Source organism: Poecilia latipinna, unplaced genomic scaffold, assembly GCF_001443285.1.
Source record: "Poecilia latipinna isolate Pla-1442-1.1 unplaced genomic scaffold, P_latipinna-1.0 Scaffold17, whole genome shotgun sequence".
Lineage (NCBI taxonomy): Eukaryota > Metazoa > Chordata > Actinopteri > Cyprinodontiformes > Poeciliidae > Poecilia > Poecilia latipinna.
Genome location: NW_015112633.1, coordinates 634,816 through 656,270, shown reverse-complemented (window position 1 = coordinate 656,270; position 21,455 = coordinate 634,816). Strand labels below are relative to the sequence as shown.

Below are 21,455 nucleotides of genomic sequence, written 5' to 3'. Positions count from 1 at the left end.
ACTACTGCTTCACACCCAGCTGCTCTCCTCTTGTTACTCTAACGCCCTATAATACTCCCACTCTCTCTTCCTCTCCCCCTGCCTCTGTTTCTTCCCTTTAACTCCCTCTTTTATGCCCTGAAACACTCAAGATTCTTCACGCTACTTATATTTTCTCCTCCTTCCCTCACGCTCTGTTTTTACTGCTCCATTGTTTCGGTGCGCTCTGTTGGGAGCAAAGTTGACAATTCCTCCAGGTAAGTCATTGTAAATAGATTGTATTTTATGCCTTCCTACCCTCTGCACCTGTGAATCAACACGTCTGACAATGCAGCCGTAATGAAAAACATCTCAAGAGACAATTGCGAGATATCCAGGGAAATATGCAATGCATACAGAAACGCCTTCTAATTTCACCTTCTAATTGTCTATGTGGAACATATTTTCATTTACTGTGTGTTAAAAGCCCTCCTTAAATCAAAAATTATTGAAATTATTTATCCAAATTCAATTCAAAGGGCTGGAATGTTTTCAGCATTTTCAGCTAAACTCTGAGGAGATGAATGATGTGCGAAAGCATTCATGTCCTTGAACTATTCCACATTTTATACATTACATCTCCATGTCAATGTTTTTACTGAACTTTTGAGTGAAAATTGGCTGAAAGTGGAGAATATTAGTAAAAACAAGTCTAGGTCTTCAATGTGATTTATAAATAAAACCCTCAAAAATGAGAACAAATTAGCTAGTTTTATTGTCATACCTCTAAATAAAATTCAATACAACCTGTTGCTTTTTTCGCTTAGTAAAAAAAAAAAAAAAAACATTTTTGGGAATACAACATCATGAAAACTGATATACAACATGTTTTGTATGTCAGCTCAACAAGAGATAATGTTGAGCTGAATTTTAAAGCAGGTTTAGACTATAAGACAATTCCCCAGGCTATGAACATACCTCACAGAACTACACTCATCTAAGCTGACACTGTACAATACGCTTTGGCACATAGCGGCGGCAGTATCATGCAATAGGTGCATAGAAGTTGGTTAAGGTTTACTGGAAGTTGGACAGAGCTAAACCAGGTTAAATAAATCCTGTTAGGGTGCAAAACATCTGAAACTATTCATGCATTCAAAGGCCCACTGCTGTTTATGCACACTAATTGAGCTTGTTTTTATTTCCAAAGACAATTTTGAAATCTCTGTCTTTAGATGTGCAAAACTGGTATCCAAAAAAAGAGATTGTTTTGCATAGTTTTAAAAACCATCCTTTTCATTCCACTTCACAATTATACGCTACTTGTCATGAATCATTCCAGTTGGGGAACTTTAGGGGAATAACAAAATGAAGCAAATTTACAAGCACATGTGCAAAACACAAAAGAGAGACCAAAGCCAGTGAGGAACAGAAGAAGAACAGGATGCATTGCAACAGAACAGAGAACTGGCAAAGAACTGACTGAAAATAAGGGATTTTTAAATGCTGGGGAGACCATTAGTGGGACCAAGGTCAAGTGTGTTACACTTAATTCACAGAAGCTGTGAGAGGACATGAGTTAAAAAGACAACAACATTGGCTAATTATAATAATAATAATCAGAACAAAACACAAAAATAACCCAAAACCAGAAGAATCAAAGCAAAGAATAAAGACAAATCCAAATCCAGCAATAACACCAGTTTGGCGCTGAAAGGCTTAAAAATCCTAAAAATCCTACTAAATTTCACTTCAGTTGGCGTCTGTAACATGGCAAATTACATAAAGGGTGTCTTTGGAAAAGCACTGTATGTTTGTGGCAGGGCGCTAAAATGGGCAAAAGCTCATTAGGCAAACAAGTGAAATGGATAATTTGTTTTATTGATGGCTTACAGAGCCCTCTGACTCAGCCTGATGTAATAATTAATTATAACAAACTGAACCCACAAGTAGGTTTAAACCTTGAGGTCATATTAAACACTGATCATAAAGGTTTTCCTTAAGCCAAAGTGGCAGTAAATAATTGCTCTGGGTATTTTACAGCTGCAATACAAGAAGAAACCAACTCAAAACAGATGAAACACCCGAGCACTTTGCAACACAAGAAGCTCATGTATGTATGTGGAGTTGCTTGCTCCCCGTCCACTTTAGACTTATAAAATGGCCCTAAGTTGGGTGGGAGCAATCATATCAATTATATTAATAACATAATTCAAGCCTGAGTTCTACCTGTGGGCAATTTGCTGGAGCACTTCTAACACTGTATATGGCGGTGATCCTGTTTCATCATCCAGCATATTTCAGTGGAGACACTATAGAGGCAGACAGCTGGTCTTGAGTGGCCAATTATGTCCGTTTATCTCCCTTCCAGGCGCAGCTGCGATCAAACGGAATGAAGAAACAGGATCAAACATCGAGGCTAAAAATCTCTCTTCCGTTAGGATCGCTTCTTTACTGCTGCTTCCCCGTGTCTGTTTCCGTCTCTGTTACTTCCTCTTTTCTCTACTTCCATCTCCTCCTGCTTTATATTTACATATAAATATATAAATATATATATATATATATATATACACACTTCTACGTCTCTCTGTGCCTTCCTCGCTCATCTCTCGGGAAGCAGTAAAGGAAAGGCATCTTTAAAAGTTTAGTGCTGAGGAAGCTTCATCCTGCAGAAGATCTGGATGCTCAGCTGAGTGCCACGGGGGGAGAGCTGGAGGGAAGCTACAGGGAAAAGTTTCATCTAATGTCAGCAGATATTCTGTTTCCAGTTGAAGTCAGTGTGCCAGAAATCGGCCATTGTTACCTTTATGATGGGCATCTAATGAGAAATCAGAATTCCTCCCCCTCCCACCCTATTCATTTAACGCATCCAAAACAAGCACAAGCTCAGTCAAAAGCATGCTGAGTAATAAGTGTCACAAACTACCTAGAAAGTCCCTCTTTTCCCCCTAGTTGGATTCAAAGCCCTATTTTGTATATTTGTATTTGTAATCTTTTTGTGTTACAGTACATAGAAAACTAAATCTGGATCGCGCCAAATCGGGGGTCTCTAATTCTCTAATTCAGCCAGAAAGGCTTTTAACAACAGGTCCTTTACAGGAAAACAGAAAATGTATGTATTTTTTTTCTAATAAGTTAAGAATGTTTTATATCTAAGCATGGTGAGAAAATAATAAATTTATATCAAAACAGATGAGTTTTAATACCTTAAGCATATTAAAGGATTCTGTAAATTCTGACTTAAACTTAAAAAAAATTGACAGACGGGGTACCAAAGTTTTCAGATCCTTAAAAGTTCCTCTGACGGAGCTTTAAACTAACAAAACTTTCAAAAATACTGAAAGGTTTTTCTCTACAACAATCGACTTGTTTCTCCATAGTTACGCACATGAACCTGAAAGCCTTATCATAAAGAGTCCGTTTTGAAAGACTCAAATTTATCACCAAATAGATAAAAATCTACTCATACGTAATCTCAAATGAAGCAGTTTTTTTTTATTCCCCGCTGAATTGATTTTTTTTCCATTACTCTAAAGCGCATAAAAAGTTCACACCTGTAGAAGCAGAGCGACTAATACAAGTGGCTACTGATCTGATATCATGTGGACAGCAAAGCTGCTCGGAGCTGGAAATCTGGTGCGTAAGATTCGTTGTGCGTAAAACGATGTACACGTGAAGATGCACGGTAAATGCACGCACGTACTATAAGTGTCTGATAAGCAGAGGTTGGGTTGCACCTCTCAGAAACGACTGTGCATAAAAAAAAGTGAAATTCGGGAGTCGAAGTAGCTTTGAAGACCAGACAAGCAGTGTCGGAGCTCAGCTGACCCCCGCCAGCAGGAGACAGTAAAACCAGCCAGCTTCACCAGCACCTCTCTGCAGACCTGGCTGTGAAAATGAATATAGTGGCTCCAGATTTGAAAAATAAGTTTTGAAAGTTGCCGTTCAGATTTCAGACTCTTGGGATAACTTTCGAGGAATAAGATCGCGTCCGCACAAATGAGGACGTAAAACTCTCATCAGGATGTGAACGCTGACAGCACCACTCGCTCCAAAGGCTATGTTGTGGTGGATTTTTTTTTATTTATTTATTTTTTTTATTGGCGACATGGGAAAACCCGACTAAAAAGAGTCAGGTTTTCTCTTTTTAGTCGGGCATCTTAGATGGAAGAAGATGCCATTCAAGATCAGCGCACAGTCCAATCCTGGACGCGCTGAGAGCAGCAGTGGACGGGAACAACCAGCCTCATCATGGCTTACAGGTTATTCAGATAACTGATCACAGATGAAGGTTGAGATTTTACTTCTATGTCTCTATGATGTAGCGGTGCAAACTGTTTGCACTGGAACAGAAAGAGACAAAAATAATAAAAAAAAATAGACGACTTCCCTCTTAATTGTATTCAAGTTATACTAAACAATACTAAATAGACAATTCTGTTACAAAAACCATATTTTAAATGAGTTGGAGGCTGATGTGTTGTAAGAAATGAATTTTAATCACAACTGACTTTCATTTCATACCATTTTGTGATGCCTCACAGATCGCAAAGGAGTTTTGTTTTGTTTTGTTTTGTTTTGTGTCTTTTAACTCACACTCCCTTTCAAAAGAGCGGTTAGATCATCATGTAAACCCGAGGGAGACACATGGATTTACGCGGGAGACAAAGGTGTCAAACTTACCTCCGTCGTCAGCTTTTACTGCTGAAGGCAAAAGAAGCGGCAGAATACATCCACACAACCATAAATATGAATCCATCTTTTCCCTCAAGGTGTTGAGAAACCAGAAGAAAAATGAAAAGCACTCTCCTTTCTTTTTGGTTTATTTGGTTTGTATTAAAAATAAAGTGTTCCGGTAATAAACTTCCCCGTCTTTTTCCCACAGTGCCTTCAGGGTTAACAATCACAATCCAAACGCCGGGTTGCAGCTCTCCAAGAAATACGGTTTTGGCTCTTTTACACAGTTCATGTGAGTTATTGTCACTGCTTCTTTTCGCCACAAAACCGCAGTTAATGCAGCACAAAAGCATAAAATCTGAAGGATTTGAACTGCAAACACGGTTTTATCCCAGCGAAATCCATGTTGGTGCGCACAGTCCGGGTAAGGGTGTCCCACAGAGTGTCAAAACGTGTGTTGGAGCAGGTCGTGGACAGAAGAGACACTCAAATTAAAAAGAAAAAGAAACAAAAATCTAACTTGGTGTTCAAGTCGAACCAAAAGGAGTGTAAGAAAACAACGAAAATTTAAAACAAAAAGTGGTCTGCAAACATATCTTTAAACCTTCGTTTACAACTCTACTGAAAAAGGGCAGGTTCTCATTTTTTAATGTTCCCTTTTTATGTTCAGCCCCAACAGCAGTTATTTCTCAGGCCAATGAAAAATGTATTTCTCATAAGGCGCAGATCCAGTTCCCGTGCGTAAAACTGCTCCGGAGAAAATAAACGTGGTTCGTCTCCACTTCTCCTCCTCCTTGAAAGCTGTGCGTCTCTCCGCTGCAGCCCTGTGCTCTTCAGTCCACTCCCTCCGCTCCTCCTCTTTACGCGCAGTAGCAGCAGCAGCAGCCCGTGTGCCTCTGTGTGTGTCTCTCTCTCCCGGCAGGCAGGCTCCGGCAGCGCGCTCCTTCCCCACCGGTCTCCTCCGGGTTTGTGGCAGTGAACGGGACTGCTCACTCAGTTCACCCTGTTTCGGCGCGCGTGCCCGCCGTGCGCTCGTGAGCGTGTATCGGATTACAGTGGGCACCTCGGCCCGCCTCCATGTGGCCCCTCACTGATTAAAGAGCAGCTTCATCTCCCTCTTGTCTCTTTTGCGCCTGATCACCTCTCAACATCCTACACATCGTTATACCTTCATCCGACTCCCCCCCGCCCCCCTCGTAATTTCTCTTTACTTTTCCTTCTGTTTTGATCTGGATTCCATATTAAGAAACTGTGCATTTTCATTATGTATACTGATTTCAAACGTACTCATACCCCTTGAACTATATTACTTTTCTGTTACTTCATAGCCACAGACTTTATTGCACCTCATTCAGATTCCATCAAGAAGTTGGGCTATAATGTAAAAAAAATATATATTTCAAAGCATTTTTATGGGGTCAATACTTTGTAGAAGCTACTGAGAATGTCTTTGCTACATACAGAGACCCACATTTTGCATTTCTTTGTTGCAATTAGCTCAAACTCACTTTGTTCATATCAAGTGTGCAGGAACACCAGCTTTCAACTTTTGTCAGACATCTGGGGTGGTGTAGGTTTTGATTAGGCCATTTAAATACATAAATATGCTTTGATCTGAATCATTTCATTGAAGCTTTCCTGTACTTTCTTTACAAAAAGCATCCCCACAACACAATGCTGCCACCATAACAACTCCTTGTTATTTTGGAGATGTGGTAGTAGACTGAACAGTGCTCCAAAAGAAGCTTGGGATATTGCTAAAAATCTTAAGTGTGCTTAAAGCTATATTTTGTTTAAAGACCTTAAGTGTCTTGTTTTGTAGTTTATACATTTGGGGAGGTAAGGGAGATTTCAGGCCTGGAAAACAACCCTGAACTCCAGCCAAATATCTTCAGTTTCCCCTCTTTCCTTTTCTAAAGCACTACTTTTTTCCCATCACACAAAATCCCAATGTAATATGTAGAAGTGCAATGGAAACACTTTTTTAGCATCACATAAGTCACATGAGCCAAAACCAAATGTTACTACTGCCAGAAACACAAAGAAGACAACAGGAAGTGATAGGAGGATGATGGCGCAATGTGTTTTTTTAATGACTCATCGCATGAACTTATTCACATGTGATTTTAATTGCAATTCTAAAAATATTATTTAATGGAATCACCACAATTGCTAACGTGCTTTTTTCGACAAAACAAAATATCGACAACATTTTGCAGACATTTGTAAAAGAAACAGTTATTGTAGCCAATTATCTATCTTACAAAGTGAGGACAAACACACGACTTCTCCTTAGAAGTGACAAATTGACCAGTCATGCAGAACAGTCCTTATAACGATAACGTTAGTGTTTATGAACCATAAAATAAAATAAATTGAAAGATTTCCCACATTTGTAATGGAAACACAACACATGCCAGCAAGGCAAAAAACAAAAACAAAAAAAAAACAGCTTTCTGCCAAAGGCACATGGGTCGGTGGGAAACTGGATCTGAACAAGAGGTGGAGTGATACACAGCAAGTTAAAATAAACTTGGTTTACATAATAAGGTGATGAGATTTCTTTCTTTTACTCAAAAGAGATCCAGACTTTGCCTCTGTCATTATAGCTGCTCACACACTTGGTTTCCTTCCCACTGCCTGCTCCCGTTTCCTCAGTGGTGTAATGGAGGGAGTCCGTCAGTGGGAGGTGTGTTTTAGCAGCACCAGAGCTCTGCGGTCTGACAAACCCAACCCGCCTCGGCCCTAGCTCTGCCTTCCCAGGGCACACCCTGCTCACATCTATGCGCAGATGTACACACATACAGGCCATAATGACACGGCTGAACTCACCACTGACCACTCAGTAAAACAAAATCAAGACCTGCACCCAGATTTCGTGGGAAGAAAAGCCCTTACAAACTCCTTTATGACAGAGAAGATAATCACAAGATAGCTGATCCCGTTTTTACATCGAGAGCTGATTATTTATAGTCTCTTGAACTTTGTGACACACAATTTTCAGCGAGTGAACCGTGATACGTGATATGGTCCTCATAGAAAGACAGCTGATTTTACCATTACATGACTACGTAACAGTATTAAAAAGGTACAGCTATGTCTGATGTACCAGCCGGGTATTTTCTAGTATCTTGAGGCCCTGAAGCTATTTTTCTGTGACACATTACTGGAGTAGCTATTAACTCATTCCTTGGGTCTCTCTGTTCCTGTGACCTCTGTAACCAGGCTCTCTCTTACTCTCACCCTTCTTGCTGCCTTCCATCCTGCCTCTTTGCACTGAAACTAAATCCACCAGGTCTGCTGGAATCTGTCAAGTAATGAGAGCACACAGAAGTCGCATGATCGACGTAATGACTGATGCCTTAGTCTCACTTTGAGAAAATGTCTTAAAAATAGGCTGTTCAAGAGAAGTTTCTTGCTTCTCTAGTTTCTACCTTTGGTGGAGTTTTTTTCAGATTTTGAAAATGCACAAAATTTTCAGTGGAGCTGAAATGACATAATCAAAATTGCCTAAAATTTTGATTTTAGTTTGGGTGTCGTCCTAAACTGAGCAGTTCTATTTTCCACTCCTTTACTCAACACTGACCTTATAAAACTGCTGTGAAACAAGACTTTCCAGTCATTGACATCTTTTCTGCTTTCCATGCAGTAGTGGGCAGGCTTTCCCAGAATACTGAAATCATCAGCATCCCAATTAAGGCCATCACACAGAGCTGCTGCTGCTGCTCTTTGCTGTCAGCTCTGTATCTTAGTGAAAACCCATGACAGATATGGCTGCTAATATCAAAACTAAATTCTGATTAATGTTTAATGAAACGTTTAAATTTTAATACAGTTCATTTAGCTTTACAAGTTCAGTTTTCTTGAACTGCTCTTTTCATCCTGGTTCTTTCTATGGTTCTACAGGAGGTAAAGCAGCTCTTGTTTTATTGGAGGTTTTCTCTGTGGGATTTTGCATGATGGAGCAACTCAAGAATGTTCAGAAGGAAAATGATAAATGCTTTTCACATACATTTATTTTCTATAACTGCTACTTTGGTGATCCTAAATGAATCCAGTTTTTGTTACTTGTCACCTAATTAGGGTAGATAGTCAACCTGTGGTGTAATACAAACCTGGATGGCTTGCAAAAGTCCTAATAGAGTCGCTGGAGAATTTTAGTGAACAAGAAAAACACCAAAAAGGTCAGGCATAAAGTTGTGGAGAGGTTTTATTAAGCACCAGTCCTTCTATCTCTACCATCCCCATTATGACAGCATCATGATGAGGAAAAGCTTTTCTTTAGAAGGTCTAACAGCAGAACTGTTATAGAAAATGTTCTAATTGCACCAATAAAAACATTTGAGTCTGATAGCCAGACAAGTACAGTGTACTACAAAAATATTAAAACTCCTTAAAATTTTTTTTACATTTTGTCATATTACAACCACAAACTTCAATGCATACAGACATACGAAACTGTGTTAATGACCAAAAAGCCATTAATGCAAACAACTGAAAAAACTGAAACTGACACAACTAACAATGCATGGAAATTTACTGACAACCAATAAAAATCAGACTTTGCTTTTGAACTGAGGTTCAACAGAATAATTAAAAAAAAAAAACTAACAAATTAGACCTGGACAAAAATTATGGCAAGGCACATCAGATCTATGTATTCGTGTAAAATACAACTTTTGAGAAGGAGAACATTTTACAGAAAACTGACTAATCCATCACCTAACAATGAAAAGACATACAATACAGGCCAACTATAAAGTGAAAAGTCCAGGATGAATTAATAGCTCTGCAAGGCACCGTATTTAAACTTTATCTTGCCTGGTTGTCTTCACAGAAGGCTTACATCAGTTCAGATTATGATCAAGATTCTGATTCATCATTACTCTGATGAAGTTAAACTAATTTAGCTGAACTTCAACTTTCAGCAAAGGGTAGGGAGAGAAATGAAGCCCTATGGCATCTTAATGAAAACATGTGTGAGGGTGTGTTTTTAGCAGAGCTGTGAAACCAGGCGAGAGAAAGGCGATCCCTGCTTTGCGTCAAGGGAAGAACTTCTTGGTTGGCTTTTCATCAGCTAAGACTGATTCTGTCCACACCTTAAGGACACTCTGAAGCTGTTTGGTTCTCTCTGGTTTGACTCACACGATGAATGATCCCTTGATTTAAAGTCTCCATTTCCATAATTTCTGTTTTCAACTCTTCCGTCTGTCTGTTGTTGCCTGATTTAGTTGTCTGGTTGTCACATTTTCACATTTTATATCTATTTTATTTTTCTCTAGAGGCGAAGACCTGAATGAACATTTCACTTGGGAGTTTAACTGTGGGAATTAGTTTTACTAGGACGTCAGTGTGTGGACAGTTCCACTTTTTTTTTTTTTTTAAAGTTCTGGTTTCTGTTTTTTCAGAGGGACCAAAATAAACTCCAGTAATATTAGTCCCTTTGAATGAAACTCAGCACTAATTGCATAAAGTAGAAAAATAAAAGCTCCACTGAAGCTTCTTATTCAATCAAATCTTATGTACATTCTTATGAAATCAAAATGTATAAGCCCTCAGAAGTTAAATAAACATAAACATTGACAAGAATCTTAGGTAAAACAAGATGACTTCTCTGAATCTGTCATACTGCAGCACAACATTAAGCTTTAGGAATTGGAAGAGGAAAGAAAACCACATGGAGAAGTTTGCAATCTCAAGGGAAACCAGCAGCTCTGCATCCATCATCCTCTCCTCATTTGTGCTTCTGCCTTTGAATAAATGTTTGTGCAGGTGGTTGAGTGTCACAAAGTCAAACAAAATTTCAGGGCATAGTTGGAAGCCGTCAGCGTGTTGGATATGCTTTTTTATTTGGGGGCCAGCGTGCACAGTAACCTGTTGACTTTGTGGGGCTCCAGGGATTTGCAGATGGTGTTTTTTGGGGTCTTGCTGCCATTCAAAGCGAACACTTTCTGAATCTCTCCCACATAAACTTGTCTTGGATAGTGGAAGTAAACTATTCTAAATGCAAATATGCACAACACACAATCACACTTTGTGTGGCCTCGTCGATAAGCATTATTACTAAAGCACATTCCACGGGAAACCGCAGGAAATGAGTGTCAATGGTTAACACGGGCTACACTGACATACTCAGAGATAATCGTCTCTGTGCCTGCGTGGGTATAGGGCTCAGTAGTGATAATAGCAGTCCAGCCTGTGGAGACTACAGGATGTCAATTCAGCTATTAGCAAGGACACAGAAGTGCCAGGAAAGGACAAATAAATACACAACAGTACACGCACGCAAACACATGTAGTTTGGTCACAGTGTTATGAGATCCCAAAAGGCTATCAGAGTGTGAGGAAAGTCTCTCTGTTTTTAAGACCTAAGATATGCCCATCCTTAACTGGTATTTGTTGTTTGTCTTTTCATAAAAGACAAAACATATCTGTAATTGCTACATCTCACATTTTAGCCATTACAGCTTTCACTCACACACAGCAGCTGGATCGAGGCTGGGATTAATTCATTCGGCGATGAAGTTTGTGAAAGGTGCCATAGTTTGAGATTAATTAATCTTTTATTCTCTTTAAAAAAAAAAGACAAAGCCATTTGGAATAAGAAACACTTTAAAATTTAACAAAATATGTAGACTGGTCCAACTTGGACTGGAGAATTCTACAGGTACCTCTCAATAATTTAAAATATGCTTTCTGAAGAGGCTCATTTGTCATATTAAATATATATCTTTCAAAATAATCTTTAAGTAGGAATTAAATACACTTTTATTAAATAAAAATTTCAGTATTAAAAATATTATATTTTGTATGTAGTAATCTAATGCAATGTTGTGTTTTCTGCCAAAGTTAGTAATCAGCTCACCTCCCTGGCCCTGCAAGGATAAGAAGGTTTAAGTAAAACGTCTGTTGGATTTTGATACATTTTTGCCTCATTCCAGTGAATTCAATATCAGGTATTATCTTGTGAACTGGATGCATTAATAAACTGATTACTACATCCATTCAAATGGATAAAGAAGCCTGAAGTCCAGATACACTCCGCAATTAGAGTGTTGCATCTTATTGGATACAAATAAAAGTATTTAGACAGTATGAAACTAACATTTCTGCTTTTTTCGTAGGTCTGCCTCCACCTCTGTTGTAACCAGAGTTAAATTTGTTCAGCTGGCGCAAGATTAGGGGTTACGGTTGGTGACTGAAGGACTTCTGTGTGTTACCGCCATGACATAACAGTGCCATGTGTGAGTGGGATTTACTTTACTGAAAGATAGCACCAGAGTCTCAGGAGGCACAATCCAAGAACTCTGATTTATATCCAAGCATGAGCATGAATAAAATACCCTTTATTTTTAGTCCAAAGGTCCCAATTGTGGCATCACTCTAAACAGAGTTCTCTTTGCTCGGTTTTTAATGACAGCACAGAGAGGACAATTAACCCTCGGTGCAGCTGATGCCAGTCGTCCACATGTGGCGTGGGATGACAAGGGGTGTTGGACGGAGTCCAAGACCTGTGTCAGGGTAAAAGGCACAGATGTCATGGTGTCCTATAAAGCCTGGTGCACAATATGATAATTATACATTGGTGTCATTTGTCTTGGGTCACTGGAAATGTTTATGAGATGTGTGAGTACCGTCATTTACCAACATCACCGCCGTGACGACTGCACGTCCCACAGCCCGGGTAATTGGCCACCAAACATCATGCTAACCCAAGAGACAACCTCTACTAAACTTCATCAATTGCTGATAGTGCAGTTAGTTTTGTCTATGAGGCATCCTTAGAGAAACTTACTGGCTCCCTGAAAACTCCTTTGCTCTTTTCATGATCACGCAAATCAAATCATTCACACCAAATCCAAGGCTGTTTTGGTCAGTGGATGTTTCAAACACCAGACCTTGGTGTTTGAAACCAGTCTAACACAATCCTGAACAGAGTTAGGCAGATATGAATTATGGATTAACACTGTGCTGCTTGTCATGAGCTGCCCTGAATGTTTTAAAATGTTTCCCTCCCCCAACACACCTGATTCTAATGATTTAATTATCCCCATAGAGGCTGATCAAGCCCTGTAGAAGTCACTTAATAGCACATTTATTTAAATCAGGTGTGTTGAAGCAGATAAAACCTTGTAGACAGCGTCTGCAAAAATCCAGTAGTTTTTGAACACTGCATGGTGTGTTTCATACGAGACTCATTGCTCAAAGCCTTTTGTGTTTTAGTTGATATTCAAATATTCAAATGCTATGAAAGGCCAAATATATGAAAGGGAAAATGTTAAATATCCCTTTTAGCAACTTTGAGAACTTATGCCTTAAAGTACTTACAAATCTAACTTATGTTGTTTTTAAGTTGTTCAGATTTATGATGAGGGTGAAATTTGCATATATTGCAAAATTCAAAGATACTTTACTTGATTATCAGTGTATAGAAAGAGAGAAAAAGAAGAAGAAACTCTAAAATCGCTAAATTATGCGGTGCTGTTGTGGTTCCTGAAAACTACGTCACATCAAAATCCTTCTTGATCATCAAGAGAGAGAACCTTCCAGTAGCTTCATATTGCATTATGCAATTTCAATTTTGAATGAAATATATATCTAAAATAGTAATAAATTTAAGATTTTGTGAGCCACCTTTGCTCTAAGGGGATTTAATTGAAAATTATATGATCCAAAGCTTTGTTTCAAAATGCACTGATTGAACGTAGGCAGAGTTGCATTTGTTTTCATGTGGAGCTGAAACTATAATAATAAAGTTAGTAAAATTAAGGAGAATATGCTTTTTGGGTTAACAAAAGAAAGTGGAATATTATCACACTGAGCACACCTTTCCATGATGACAAAAAAAAAGAGAGATTGTATAAGACCCATAAAGAATCTTGAAATACCAATTCAGACAGATAACATTTAAAACTTTATAACTTATGGGAGCTAGAGGTCTTTAAACAGGGCTGATTTTTAAAAATCCTTATATCAAAATCTTTTTGTCTATAGTAGTTCTTCCACTTTTTCATTAACTTTGCCTGACAGCAAGAATATTCTGAGTTCAAATCCCAGCTGGATAGGCAACTTTTTGAGAAGAGTTTGAATGTTCAAAAGTTAGACTGGAGAATTTAATTACCTCCTGACAGTCATGTGGATGGTGGTTTGACTTGTGTTTCTCACTGTTGGCCCGGTGATAGACTGTGCGCCTGTCCTAGGTATACAATACCAGTAGTGTCCAAAGTTGGGCCCTCAAGGTGCCAATGTCTTTCATGTTTTAGATGTCACCCTGGGTCAGCACACCTCGGTCAAATGACTGGTTACTTACCAGGCCTCTGGAAAACTTAAGTAATTTAGCCATTAGAATCAGCTGTGCTGGAACAAGGACACATCTAAAACCTGCATGACATCAACCCTTAAGGAATCGGTACACTTTCGTTTCCAACAATTCACCACTACAGATATGGACCAGAAACCCCTGACATGGACCGAACTAGTTTATAACACATTTCTTCCAGGAGTCTTGTATAGAACTCCAGACTAAGCTGGACATTTATTTTTTTCCTTATTTTTCCCAGTGCTGTGGGTCTGGTAGCGCACAATAACTTAATGAAATCCTGATTAAAATCTAATGCATGTTCACATTGATTCAGTTATTGAGTGTTTTGTTTCCCATTGTAAGATGTGCCAGCTGTTTCCATATTTCAGTTATATAAAGGATGAAAAAGTGACATCCAAAACCTTGTATCAACTGATATCACCTGTGCCAGCTCCGTTATTTACTTTGAGGTATTCTTGCTGTCTCCCACTCTGAGCTTTCCTGTCCACAACTACCTCGATCTGCAAGCCTCTTTCATCCCATACCACTTCCCTGCCTCCCTCCTTCCAGAACGTGTCGTTTACACTCCGTTATTGTCATTTCTTTTTTCATCTTGTCCCTTCATCCATGTCTTCCCTGTTTTTCTCTGTGTGTGCTGATAGATAAGGATGTCCCCTCTCGATGTTTTACTCAGCTGGTAGCACAGCAGCAGCAGTTAGCAGCTTAGTGTTTCACAGTGGGGAAATCACAGGTTCTGCAGCGATGTCAGGCTGACTTTGTAACTACTCATGAGTCTAGTAATTGAAATTTTACAGTGGGTGGGAAATTGCTAATAAAATATTAAAACCCTCCAAAGAGCTGTATAAACATTTAAAACTTTAGTCTCAAAACACAATTTATATTACTATATATTGAGATTAAACATTGAAAGTTGCAGTCAGAAGTTTAGATAGACTTATCGTTGAACTTTGAGCTGCTTTTAGTGTGTTTAGGTGTTGCATAAATAAAATTGATTGATCGATTGTTTAGCAAGAATGTTATATTTATTTTCGGCTTTTTTGTTACAACAAACCATCTTAATGATTTTTAATTAATTGAGGGCTCTCTGCAAAATAAAAATAATTTGTATAATAAAAATAATTTACTATACAAAAAAAAAAATTGAGTGGTTAGCTCAATCTAACTAACCACTAAAATCTCCAAATACCTAAAAAAAAAAAATCAAATTCATAAATACTTTATTGATCCTAGAGGGAGAATAAGTGTTTTGTAACTCATATTAATTCAAATTCGGGCAGGAAAGATCTCGTTTAGCGATCTGTGTGGAGGCAAATTTGAAGAAGCCTCTGATTAAAGACAGTCTGTTTTTCTATGACAAAAAAGCTATTTTCCCACCAAAAAGGCAGGAATGAAAGTTTGGAAAAAGAAAAAATCTCAATGAAGGTACAGAGCTGCTCCAAGCCCTCTGAGCAGGGCTATTCTCGAAACCCCCTCCAAAAAAACAGCTTAGAGATGTAGTCTTTTCTTTCTTTTTTTTTTTTTTTTTGGTGGCTACAGGACTCTGGAACTGTCTTCTTTGAGGATCAGTGGACTTTGTGACTTCCTTTAAAGGCCAGCTAAAAACCTTTTTAAGTCCACTATTAAATCCACTTTTGTTTCTTTAGAGTTATTTGTGAAGCACTTTGTGCACTTTATCTCCTTAAAGCTGCAATATAAATAAAGTGCTGTTACTTACTTAAATTGCTTGAGCAAATAACAGGCTAAAATGACTGAAAAAACACCCAAACCTCTTAGAACTATTGGTAGAAATCATTTTAAGAGATTTCTATTTGAAAGTCTGGCTACTTGGAAGTAAAGTGACAAAAACAAGTGATGAGTGGAGACTTTCACATTTCTGTTAAGTTCAGCTTTTTACAGCTACAGTACACGCTTTTTGGCAGCTGAAGTATCATGTTTACCACCGTCAGTCACTGTCTGACAAGATGGATTGTGAAGGCTGATGGGGTAAGAGTGGGGGAAAACCTTTTACAGTCCACTTTTCCCTTTGAGGCAACTTAGACTGCTCCCTCATCCCATTGTCTCCTATTGTTTTCTTCACCATTTGAGATTTTTAAGGCTCAGATTGGTTCAATGGTTCAACCATTTTTCTATTAGTGAGCTAACATGCTGAATTTTAGTATTTGGAGCAAGCTGTACTTAAGCATCCTAGAAACACACACACACACACGCAGGCACACACACAAAAAAAAGATTTTACAATCCACTACCCTCAAATTGGAGACAGTACACCCACATCTATAGTGCCATTGTTAACAAGAAACAAAGACAGATCTATTTAAGTGGAAGTCACCCAACTGTAACACTGGAGTTACACCCAGAAAGATGCACTTTGAAAAACAGGATGCAAAACTTCTTATCCTTCACTGCCTAATGAACTTATCTCCACCAACAATCTGATGGAAGATATTTGACTGTGTCACACTGTGTTTCAGGAGTGGATCCCTTTGGAAAGCGCCCTTGTGTTTCATTTGTGGGTGGGGGCATCGTTTGCCTTAGGCGACACAAGCTGATAGCGTTATCACTTAACGACTTAACACAAAAACCTGCAGAGACAAGGCGGCATCTGATCATGATAAAATGAGGGGTTGGGAAACCCAACACTGATTAAATGGCCTCTAACCTCGCAGAGAACTCATTACGCAGACTGTACCAGGGCGAGTGGGCTTGTGTGTCATGTTACAGCATCTGTCACTTTTTTAAAACCTTTTATTTCCTGTTTATTATTTTCTATATCAGTCTTTTGTCTAAATTGTCACTGATACAAAGGTGATTTTTCAGATTCTCCCATTCAGTTTCTTCAACTTCTACACATTTCATTTGCTTCTTTTTGCTCTATCTTTTCACAGCAAAAGGAAGAGGAGTAGTTAACGCACCACCCCCTTTGTCAATGCCCTCTGTATGCTAATCCTGTAATCACACTGAATGGAGCTGACTGTTGTGAAATCTTGTAATCAGGTGAAGACATACAACCCAACATGATAGAAATTAGGAATTTGGTTCAAGACGTTTAAAAAGTACAAATCGTCATGGTTTTGTTTCATGATTCACATTTTCACCTACAGCACATTGGAAAGGTCTCACTACCTATTTGGACTTTTTCAGATTTTATGTTTCAAACACAAACCACATATTTTTTGTAAACAGGCCAACAAAATGCAGAGTGAAATTGTGAAGTTGAAACGTTTTTCAAAATGTTTGTACAAGTCAACATGTGAGAAGTGGAATAAGTATTTGTTTTAATAGACATCTCTAAGATTCTGTCTCTCGCTTTTGAGGCATTTGACTTTAATTTAAGTTAAATAAGTTTTATGAGAATTCTAACTGATCTAAAAAAAAAAAAAAGGAAAAGTTTGGCCTGATTTAACTTCAAACAGAAAAAAAGACTGTGTATGTTTCTTTTTATTTGTGTATAAAGTGTGTGTGTAAATGTCTGGTTTCCACTGCGTGTCTGTTTTAAGCTTCTCCATGACTTTATTCCTGACCCCTGATGGGTTCCTCCATCTTCATAATGTTGTTGGCTTACTAAATTTGTGAATCTTTCACAGAACTTCTGCAATTATATAAGATTTCCTGTTGTACTTTTCAGATTTTAATTTGTGTAAGGTTGCTCTCCTAGCATAAAAAATCCCAATGAAACACAAAAAGACCCATCAAAGGGTACAATGAGTTTCAAAGGACATATTTTTGAGCAGGACAGACGGCAACCTGCAGGTCTTATCAAACCTGTGCTTGCATGACTCTTGGAGTTCAGATTCAGGGTTTACTGAAGCTCATATACAACACAGATGACATTTCCATCTCCTACAGATGACTGGAATGAAAAATACTTTGACCTTTATGTAGCCACAAATATAGGAATCGGGGAAGAGAGTTATAGCCAAAGGCGAAGGGAGAGTAAAAAAGGGGCAGGGTGGCAAAATCAGGAAACGTAGAAAGGCACTAAAACTCCACAAGGCAACGGCTTGACATTGCTGGATAAATAAGATGGATATCAGAAAAAGTATTTATCATGCTGGCAAAAAGAAAAAAAAAACTTTTTCCTAATCAATATGATTTTTGTGGTGTCTGTATTTGACTAAGCATGATAAAATACAAACTTAAAGGTCCACTGTTGGACTGCATTTAGTTTGAAGATTTATCGGCTGTCAAAACAAACGTTATATAGACTCAGAATAAAATAATAACATCTCAGGAGAGAGAAAAATATCAAAATCACTCAAGCTGTGCACATTGCCGCACTTTCCAGCTATCTTGTACCAAATCCAGGTCAATTGAGTAATTACTGAGCTCATCCATGAAAATGGGTGTGAAACGTTTTAATTTGCTGTCCTTTATGTTGGCGTGCATGTTGTTTCCAGTCTTTGTTTAAAACTATGACTAAATCTTTAATTTGCTGTAAAAAATTAAAATTTTTGTGCTGTTTGTTTCCCATCCCGTGTCTTATTCAATTAAGCATGTTTCCAATTGTGAGAACTTAATGTTCACAAGTCCAAGCCAAGTCTAATAACTCAATAACTGAAATATAGTTTTTTTATTGGGACCATGACATTTTGTCTGTCCATCTGCATCGCTGTGAACTACATTAGGATAGGATATAAAAATACTTACATAAGTTATTCCTTTAAACTGGCAACATTTCTGGCCTGAAAAAAATAGTTTCAAAAAGTTACAAAAGGAATATTATAGGTACAAAAAATATATATATAATGTTACATGTGGTCATTTTAAGTCTTCCTCTATAAACCAAATTGCAATGATGAATGAAAACATTGTTTTCTGCACGGAACAAGAAAAAAAATCTGTGACCCTGTTGCAGACAGGATGTGATGTGTTACTTTAATATAAGCTCCAGCAGATGCTGAGCTGCAGCTGCAGATCCTGAACAGCATCTCCATCTACTTTAACCAAAATGTGAAAGTAACTAACTTGGGGGATTTCTGCTTTGTTGGTGTGAATTACGGAGGGAGTTACCAGTAAACAAATGTATAGATGGAGCTGGATTTCTATTTATAGAGGTGGAAAGGGGGGGAAGGAGAAGGAGAAGGGACCAGAAGGAAAGAAGTGATATAATAATTGGAGTTACTTCCAAGGAAAATCCTATTTTCGCAGTCTGGCAGAGATAGAGGAATATGTGAGTGGAAGGAAGATTGGGGGGAAATGGAGGAAAACACAAACACTTGCTGAAGAAAATCCCATTTTTTTCACAGTTTGGTGTTGGTTGGTTGGTTGGTTGGTTGGTTGGTTGGTTGGTTGGTTGGATGGATGGATGGTTGGGTGGAAGAACTGAAATGTTTCCAGTAAAATCCTAAATTCCCAAATTTGGCACATTTAACCAGCAGATTACCATAATAATCCACCATGAGGACATAACCAGATTTAAGAATTAGCCCTTGCTTTTGTGTAAATGTGTGTAAATCTGACATCTCAACTACAAACTGAAGGACATTTTCTGAAAATTGTGACCTTTTGGTTTGTAATTTCTCTCCTCTCAAGCCCTCAAAAGGTTGAGGTGATGATCTGGTTTAAGATCTCTTAAAACAAAGATTGTCTATTAGGGTTAAATTTGCAGTAAGTGGCAAAGGCTCCCATCAATCCAGTTCAAATTTTGTGAACAGGAAGAACAATTATACAGTTATAAAATGTATCAACGACAACAAAACAGGAAAATGTTTTTTATATATATTTTTTGGGTTGCCTGTTTTATGCTGATATCCCTCATTAAAATTAAGTCGAACCAACAGCCTTTACAGGTTGGTAAAATAGTCAAGTTTGTGTGCAGTTTGCTAACAGAAAACATAATGGTGACTTTAAAACCAAAACCTTTTATACATTTAATGAGGGTTTTGTGTTGTAGTCAAACGCAGAAGCGCATTGAGTGAAAATCTGAAAAGTGTGGTAAAAAAAAAAAACAACAACACATGGTTTTCAATGTTTTAAGAAAAGGAACCCAGAAAAATATGATGTGTATTTATATTAAAGTGCCTTTACACTAATGCTTGTAAATAAAATCCAGTGCAATTAGAAACATACAGTTGCCCCCCTGTAAAACCGTCCCTGTGTTTCCTCAACAAAAAAAGAAGATAAGGGCCAAATAATGGGTTTGCTATCCTGACCCACAAATGTAATTTGTAATTTAGCACTGCTGCTACGTTGAGCTGGTTCACTGCATCGTTCACCACCCCCTTCCTCCCACTATAAACACACACACATACACACACTCAGATGTTAGTAGACTCTAATTGATGGAGGAGTGTTGGCTGATGGACAGCGTCTGCGATGGGTCTAAGAAACATCAGGGGGGGTCACCAGCTGTTTCATTTCCCAGACCCACTAAAATCTGTTAACGGATATCAAAACCAAATTGACACACAGACTGACGTTTGGATTTATAATGCTGTTACACAGGCTTGATTGCACACACACAAAAAAAAAGACAAACACACACGTACATGTATACGACCATGGGAGTGGAGCATGTGGCCTTGTCAGGTCACCTTTACATTGTTTACAGGAAGCATGAGTGACTTCTGGGTCACTCAAGGACCACTAGTTTTATTTTAGCATACAAATCTTTTGACAGAACAAAAGCTCAAAATTAAGAAAAAAACAAACAAACAAAAAAACATTTGTATCTTCTTTAATTATTGAATGTATTGTCACTTTAAACTTAGATGTACAGTCCAAGGTTTACAGACATCAGTCTGCAAGAAATGAAGCAAGCATAGCAAATATTTCCAGATGTTTATTTAATGTTTGTATTTACAGCAGAAAAACAGTGATACTTATACATACTTTAGCAGACATTTGTTCAAACTAAAAAATAAATATATCTTAAAGATTTATATGTTGTTGAACATAGATGATAGATGCTAAACTTTGTAGATACATTTTAGATACATAACTAGCTTTTTTCTCCCCCTTTTTAAATGTCTCTTACAAACTCTGTCCTTGTTTCTGAGATATGCACCCAGCTTGATCTGTAATGTGCATAGCTACATTCAGGTGAGGACAATAAGAAAACAAGCTAAAAATTATACTCCAGTTTGTTTGTTTGCTAAAAGAAAAAAACAGCTGTAAAATAGAAATGAATCCCAGAAAATCACTCTAGTGTTGCTTTCTGATTGAAATAAAGAGGAAAAAACTGTTGAGTGATTTCAATAGATTAGATCATATTTACATGTAGCAATAGACTTTTCTCCTACTAAGCTAAGACACAACTGTTTGAAAAAATTAAGACAACCCACGAAGTATAACGTTCTTTTAAAGGAAATGATCGCATGTTGTATTTATCTCTGGGGAAGAATAGCTTTTAGGCAAAATTTAATGTATAATTATATACATACAAAAATAACACAGCATTGTATCACTCATTAAATAATATTTTATGTTATCTCATTAAATAAGAGCAAACAAAATTTGGTATTATAAAAAAGAAAAAAAAGTCTCTTCTGTCAGCCGT

At 37.9% G+C, this 21,455-nt stretch overlaps 1 protein-coding gene across 3 annotated transcripts in view; it reads right to left on the bottom strand.

Moving 5' to 3' along the window:
• The window catches only part of LOC106948550 (neuropilin-2-like), a 118,369-nt gene extending 113,494 nt beyond the window's left edge, over positions 1 to 4,875 (bottom strand). For 2 of the 3 annotated variants that reach the window (XM_015034308.1, XM_015034300.1), the window contains exon 1: positions 4,642 to 4,875. In XM_015034308.1, coding sequence (XP_014889794.1) covers positions 4,642 to 4,717 — 76 coding nt within the window. In that variant the 5' untranslated portion in view covers positions 4,718 to 4,875. Of the gene's footprint in view, positions 1 to 2,187; positions 2,298 to 4,641 lie in introns of those variants that run through there. The other variant, XM_015034316.1, reaches the window with a different exon arrangement.
• Between the last annotated feature and the right edge of the window lie 16,580 nt (positions 4,876 to 21,455).